At 41.4% G+C, this 7,988-nt stretch overlaps 1 protein-coding gene across 1 annotated transcript in view; it reads right to left on the bottom strand.

Annotated features, from left to right (window-relative positions):
- Positions 1-538: 538 nt before the first annotated feature.
- kif6 (kinesin family member 6) overlaps positions 539-7,988 on the bottom strand; it is a 267,960-nt gene continuing 260,510 nt past the window's right edge. The window contains exons 25-26 of the mRNA XM_034159854.1: positions 6,922-7,037; positions 539-597 (exon numbers count right to left, since the gene is read on the bottom strand). Coding sequence (XP_034015745.1) covers positions 539-597; positions 6,922-7,037 — 175 coding nt within the window. The remainder of the gene's footprint in view (positions 598-6,921; positions 7,038-7,988) is intronic.

Raw genomic sequence — 7,988 nt, 5'->3', positions numbered from 1 at the left:
TCTATTACAGGTGCGCCACTGAGAACTATGTATTTTCTTTTAAGCAGCTGGTGGAAAAAAATTGATTCCTGTCATCGTCGATTGATTGCCCAACCATGTTTTGATGCAACTTTTTTATGTGGCTTCTGTTTGGGATCACAACAGTGGATCATCTATATTCATGTTACCCAAATCTGATGTGGAGCTTCCATTTTATTTATGATACAGTTATTGATATGGCACAGATTTTACACTGAATGAAGGAACTCTAGATCTACAAGGAGAATTAATCCAATGTACAGGTTTTTAATGGCGAAAGGAAACTGGAGTACATTGAAAAGAAGCCCATGTAGAAATGGGAAAAAAGTACAAAGTTGACAAAGAAAGGGACATGCACTGGTGGACTTGAACACAAGGTACTGTCGCTGTGAGATGAAACTGTTCTCCACTGTTCCATTGTGGTGCTCTAGAATGTTTCAATCCATTAAAATTTAAAAATCTCAAGCACTTAAAAGTCACTGGTTTAGGACCCTGTGTGCAATACCTGGGAGGACTTCATTTACCTCAGGCCTAATGAAGTGGGTGTGGTCATTCTTTTGCCATGACAGGTGGCCATCACTGTTAAAGACAAAAAAAAATAAAAAAGACCTGTGAAGTGAGTGTGACATCTGAAACACACATCTGAAAAGAAGTGGTTTCACCAATATCCGAAAGGGTGCGGGTTCCCCTAAAGATGTCAACTTTTCAAATAAAACATACAAAATAGAAAAATGTCTAAAAATTCAACTGTATGTGCAATGAGACTCATGCAAGAACCATGTGTACTAACAGATTCAGTCATGAACGGCTTCTATCAACAGTTTAACAGAACTTCCTGCATTCATCAATTTTCTTGTAGGTACAAACAGTATTTACTAGTTGTACACATCTGCAATAGGAGTTTCGTGGTTAGTCTGCTGTCTTCCAAACCTACGTTTACAGTAATTGATTGAATATTTCATTGTGAAGAAAGTTCAGTGTGAAAATTTTACATAGTTACCTTGACAACATCTTGTTTTATGAATCAATTTCTATTATGATACATTTCCAAATTTATGACCGTGCAAGAAGGAGATTAGGGAGATAAGACACCCAAATAACTCTGAGGTAGTTAGCAGTGGTGTGCAAAGACATTCCAGAACTCCAGCAGGTGATTTCACTGATGAACTCGTCCCACCTGCTCAAAGTGATGCTCATCAGTGAAATCACCTGCTGGAGTCAGTGGCTGCAAAGAAAACCTGCACACTCTTGGGACTTTCTGAATTACTTTGGACACCACTGAGAATAATTCAATTTTAGTTTCATCAGTCCACAGCATGTTATTCCAAAATAAAGCTGGCTTGTCCAAATGTGCTTTAGCATACCTCAAGTGACTCTGTGGCGTGTACACAAAAAAGGCTTCCTCTGCATTACAGTATCATACAGAATCTCTTTGTGCAAAGTGCGCTGTATAGTTGAACGATGCACAGAGACACTATCTACTGCAAGATCATGTTGTAAGTCTTTGGAGCAGGTCTGTGGGTTGACTATGACTGTTCTCACATCCTTTGCTTCAGCTTATCTGAGATTTTTCTTGGCCTGCCACTTAGGGCCTTAACTAGTACTGTGTCTGCAGTCTTACATTTCCTCACTATGTTCCTCACAGTGGAAACTGACAGCTGAAATCTCTGAGATTTTTTTTTTTTGTATCCTTCCCCTAAAACATGACGTTGAACAATCTTTGTTTTCAGGTCATGCTGCCACTCATTAGAAGAGATGCAAAGAGGGGAAACATTTGCAAATGGAAACCTTAAATACCCTTTCTCATGATTGGATTCACCTGTGTAGAGAGGTCAAGGGTCAATGAGCTTACCAAACGAATTTTGTGTTCCAATAATTAGTGCTACATGTATTCAAATCAATAAAATGAAATTTATGCACCTGCCCAATTTAGTTTAAATAATTATTGCACACTTTCTGTAAATACTAGCAACTTTCTCAAATATCAGTGTGTTTGTCTCCTATATGATATATTTAACTGAAATTTCTGATCCAGACAACCAATGATTTATAAAGGAAAAATCATGAAACTTATCAGGGGTGTCCAAACTCTTGCATACAACTCACTCACTCACTCACTCACTCACTCACTCACTCACTCACTCACTCACTCACTCACTCACTCACTCACTCACTCACTCACTCACTCACTCACTCACTCACTCACTCACTCACTCACTCACTCACTCACTCACTCACTCACTCTATCTATCTATCTATCTATCTATCTATCTATCTATCTATCTATCTATCTATCTGTGTGTGTGTGTGTGTGTGTGTGTGTGTGTGTGTGTGTGTGTGTGTGTGTGTGTGTGTGTGTTAAAATAAAAAAAAAACTAAGAAATCACCAAAAATCACCAGGAAATTTGGGCAGGTTGGCCCATTCCTCTTTGCAGCACCTCTCAAGCTCCATCAGGTTGGATGGGGAGCATCGGTGCACAGCCATTTTCAGATCTCTCCAGAGTTGTTCAATCAGATTCAGGTCTGGGCTCTGGCTGGACCACTCAAGGACATTCAGAGTTGTTCTGAAGCCACTCCTTCAATATCTTGGCTGTGTGGTTAGGGTCACTGTCCTGCTGAAAGAGGAACTGTCGCCCCAGTCTGAGGTCAAGAGCACTCTGGAGCAGGTTTTTCATACAGGATGTCTCTGTCCATTGTTTATTCATCTTTCCCTAATTCCTGACTAGTCTCCTAGGTCCTGCTGCTGAAAAACATCCCCACAGCATGATGCTGCCACCACGCTTCACTGTAGGGATGGTGCCTGGTTTCCTCCAAACATGACGCCAAAGAGTTCAATCATTGTCTCACCAGACCAGAGAATTTTGTTTCTCATGGTCTGAGAGTCCTTCAGGTGCCTTTTGTCAAACTCCAGGTGGGCTGCCATGTGCCTTTTACTATGGAGTGGCTTCTGTCTGGCCACTCTACCATACAGGTCTGATTAGTGGATTGCTGCAGAGATGGTTGTCCTTCTGGAAAGTTTTCCTCTCTCCATGGAGCAATGCTGGAGCTCTGACAGAGTGACCATCAGGTTCTTGGTCACCTCCCTGACTAAGGCCCTTCTCCCCAATCGCTCAGTTTAGACGGGCAGCCAGCTGTCAAAAGAGTCCTGGTGGATCCGAACTTCTTCGATTTACAGATGATGGAGGCCACTGTGCTCGCTGGGACCTTCAAAGAAGAAATGTTTCTGTACCCTTCCCCAGATTTGTGCTTTGAGACAATCCCTGTCTCTGAGGTCTACAGACAATTCCTTTGACTTCATGCTTGGTTTGTGCTCTGACTGTCAACTGTGGGACCTTATATGTTGACAGGTGTGTGTCTTTCCAAATCATGTCCAACCAACTGAATTTACCCCAGGTGGACTCCAATTAAGCTGTAGAAACATCTCAAGGACAATCGGTGGAAACAGGAGGCACCTGAGCTCAATTTTGAGCTTCATGGCAAAGACTGTGAAAACTTACTTAATACTTCCAAGGAAGTTGGGACGTTGTGTAAAATGTAAATAAAAACAGAATACAATGTCCAAAGGTACATCCAAAACCTGGATGTACCTTTCAGCCTTGATGGTGCCATCGCAGATGTGTAAGTTGCCCATGTCATGTGCACTAACACACCCTTTGAACTTTGTACTGGTAACAATCTAGATGGTCCTTTACCTCTTTTCTCCGGAGGACACGACGTCCATGATTTCCAAAAACAATTTGAAATGTGGACTCATCAGACCACAGCACACTTTTCCACTTTGTGTCTGTCCATTTCTAATGAGCTCAGGCCCAGAGAAGGCGGCGGCGTTTCTGGATGTTGTTGATGCATGGCTTTTGCTTTGCATGGTAGAGTTTTAACTTGCACTTGTAGATGTAGAGACGAACTGTGTTAACTGACAATGGTTTTCTGAAGTGTTCCTGAGCCCACGCGGTAAGATCCTTTACATAATGATGTTGGTTTATAATGCAGTGCTGCCTGAGGGATCGAAGGTTACAGGCATTCAATGTTGGTTTTCAGCCTTGCCGCTTATGTGTAGAAAGTTCTTCTCTGAATCTTCTGATTACATTATGGACTGTAGATGATGGAATCCCTAAATTCCTTGCAATTGAACGTTGAGAAACACTGTTCTTAAACTGTTGGAGTATTTTTTCACACAGTTGTTCACAAAGTGGTGATCCTCGCTCCATCCGATGAGGAGTCCCAACAACAGCTTGGGACTCAGACGAGGGCATCGCATCTCCTCCACTCTCCCTTATCTCTGCTTTAACCTTCAAGTCCCTACTTCACCAGACTGTGAATTCCTCAAATTATACTGGATACTGGATCTATTGGACTACTATTGGATTAACCATGGAATTGATCAGCTGGTCTCTGAATGCTATTGACACCATCTTTTCTACAAGAAGGTTAGGACTGGGGGATCCTACCTGCCCAGATGGAACTCATCCTGCGGGTTATGTTCTCGACTCCTGGGGGTCTTGGTGTATTGCATGCTTGGAGCCTTTCTCCGCTGAGGACGTTGAGGATTTATTTATATTTGGTCTTATGGTAGCAGGGCTGGTACTCTCTGGCTTATGTGCTGCCCTGATCTATCAGAAAATTGGTAAGATGGTGGCATCAAGAACCACGGCCCCTCGCTTGGCCGTCATGATTAACGAGGTGGGCAAGGCATTACATTCTCAGACTGCGATGACGCTTGAACTTAGAAGCAATTTGGATGACATCTTGGAGCAGATGCGTGCCTTGCAGATGAAGTTGAAGATTTCAGAGGCCGGTGAATATTCTTAATTCATAATTAGGAATATTCTTAATTCATAATCGGGATTTGATTTGTTCAAGTGGAACTGTAAAAAGTGTTATTCACTGTTCAAACCATAACACGGAAGGCTTATCAAGCCTGAAGGACAAATTGCCCGACTGTTTACTCCTGAGGAATGCCTTCTGGCCTTGGTGATTATTTGGCTCCTTCTTATCTCAACCCACAAAGACAATAAACTGTTTTTCAGAGGACTGACGCATGCTCCACTCCCTCCCCCCACCCCCCCTCCTACCCCCATCACACACACCCCACGCCGGCTTCTGCTCACGTCATTCTCTTTCCCTTCTGCGGAGGCAGCATGGTTTTAGCTGCAGCTGGTCCCCCCCCCCCCCCCCCCCAAGCTGACGGTGGTGCAACTCAGGGTTGCTACACGACCTTCACCCACTTGCCTCAATTCGGATAACGGACTTCTTCAAATTTAGTGCACATAAACAATGTCAAATGTGTATGTGCTGTCTTTAACCCCTTAACGCCTACTGTCGCATATATGCTATAATATTTGACTCAAATATGCAACATACCAAATTGACCAGTATGCCTGTTGTCGCAAATTTGCAACATACCATTATTATTATTATAACATTATAACATAAATTATTACCAAAATACCAAAATTACTATTTATTTTTTTGTGCAAAAGTGAAATTAATAATCTCAACATTATTTACCATCTACTTAAAGGCAAAAACACACACAAAACATTTTTTTTATATACAGCTATATAAATTCAGGCGTTAAGGGGTTAATTCTGATGTGTGCCATTATTACGGTAAACAAGTAATAATTGTGGACTAATTGCTGTCTGAGGTAACTGGAGTGTAAACGTAATTTCTCCACTGTGAGATCAATAAAATATATCTCATCTTTACTTGTGAACGGCTGAGCCTTTTGAGGATGCTCCTTTTATACCCAATCATGATACTCGCCTGTTTCCAATTAGGTGTTCTTTGAGCATTCATCACCTTTCCCAGTCTTTTGCTGCCCCGTCCCAACTTTTTTGAAATGTGTTGCAGGCATCCATTTCAAAATGAGCAAATATATGCACAAAAACAACAAAGCCGATCAGTTTGAACATTAAATATCTTGTCTTTGTGGTGTATTCAATTGAATATAGGTTGAAAAGGATTTTCAAATCATGGTATTCTGTTTTTATTTACATTTTACACAACATCCCAACTTCTTTGGAACTGGGGTTGTACATGTGATTTCTTAGTTTTTATTTTTAATAAATCTGCAAAAATCTCATAAAAACTTTTTTCACATTGTCATTATGGGGTGTTGTGTGAATAATTTTGAAGGGGAAAAAATGAATTTCATCCATTTTGGAATGAGGCTGCCATCAGTTGAATTTGTGAAAAGGACCAACTATGTTTTAGAACAGGATGTTTGCATTATTTTATTTATTATAAGTTTGCTTGAAAATCAGCTCATTCCTCACCTCATAGAAAATCAAGTGGCTGTTTAACTGTCAGTCACAGCAGCTCACACACCTTCATCAGAGCTGTGAACCTGAAAGGCAGTTGATGAAATCAGTGTTTCTGTTTCAATATAATGCCACAGTTGTGCACTAACGTGTGTGAAACAGCACAGGTAAACGAGGATCAAACACGACTACTGTTCCAATCTGTGTGACATTGTGCTTCTATGTGCTCATCAGGTCTCAACCACTTTCAAACTGTCCAAATTAGGGTTGAACAAATACATCAATGCAAAATTGTGTTTCACTTGGGAATGCATGACATCACGTTAAAGATGGCAAAACCCAGGTGAACGTTATCAGAGCCTTTCAAATTCCAGTCTGCATGTTCATAGTACGTCTTTCTTAAAATTAACTGAGTCTTAACTGCACAACAAATGAAAAGTAGGCTTTTTTGTGTGTTGGATTTATGCTGTATAGTGCTACTACCACTGGAGGGCAGTGTACCCCTCAACACAAAATTAATTTTGCATGAAACAAGTCGGTTATTCCTTATTGTGTGTGTGTGTGTGTGTGTGTGTGTGTGTGTGTGTGTGTGTGTGTGTGTGTGTGTGTGTGTGTGTGTGTGTGTGTGTGTGTGTGTTACCACTCCTGTTGATCATGTTCTGTCTGGTTCTGAAAAAGGCCTGGATTTCATTGTCCACACGCTGGTCTCCGGTCAGCAGATGTGGAGGACATGAGGGTGCAGTGTTGGAAAACATCCTGAAATGCACACACAGTTAGATCGGTAACCAGCTCATAAAAAAAGGAGATGTTTTTATTGTTCTAATTTCTACAAGTTGACAGTGTTTCCTCTTACTACTATTTAAATACAGGCCCCACAGTAAAACTCAGTGCAACAAAAGTTAGAACGTGTGCATAGACTATAAGACAGCTACTGCATTGTTGCACATGTTTGTTGGAAAGAAGAGAGGTGAATTTTCAGAGGCTTTCTGTCAGCACACACAGGTCGACATGATGACACTTAGGCCATGATGCCATGTGTTTTTGTTCGAGAAGGTCCTTCTCTGTGCCACTCTGCAATGACAACCTATCACAACACATCTGACAACACATCTTCAAAAACACATCTTCAAAAACTTGTAACTCCTTCAGACTTATCATCTGAGTCTTGATGCTCCCTCACAATGCAAGCTGATTCTCCTCATCTGGGTCTCTGTACGGTAAGTAACTGCTAGTTTGATACAAAAACATTCCAGCAGTATCCAAGAAACCTCCAAAGAGACCTGGTGCTAAAGACATTCAGCTGTTGCTTTAGGTCACAGGTTAGCATCCAAGACTCACCACCTTACCGTAAAACAGGAAGCACTAGGACCCTAAAGACTTTCCTCCTTCTGTCAAGATATGAGCATCACCAAACACCTCTATCCACTGACCTTATGACTCCGTAAACTTTGCTGATTACGTTGCAAAGGCTTTCTGGCATCAGAAGATGTCAACACATGGGTAATGCGCTTGATCAACCTCATCTTAAGACCACCACACCCATCGGCACACAGATGTACACTGTTAAACTTGCAATTTTGCCATGTCATTCAGTTCAACAAGACGTGGAGTGAAAACAACTATAAGAAGAAATTCCAAACAACACTCATGTTACACTGTTTTCAGCCCGGTGGAAGATAAGGTCCACAGTAGTACATCTATCACTTT

Source organism: Thalassophryne amazonica, chromosome 19, assembly GCF_902500255.1.
Source record: "Thalassophryne amazonica chromosome 19, fThaAma1.1, whole genome shotgun sequence".
Taxonomy (NCBI): Eukaryota; Metazoa; Chordata; class Actinopteri; order Batrachoidiformes; family Batrachoididae; genus Thalassophryne; species Thalassophryne amazonica.
Note: the sequence above shows the minus strand (reverse complement) of the source record. Positions and strands in the feature narration are given on the sequence as shown.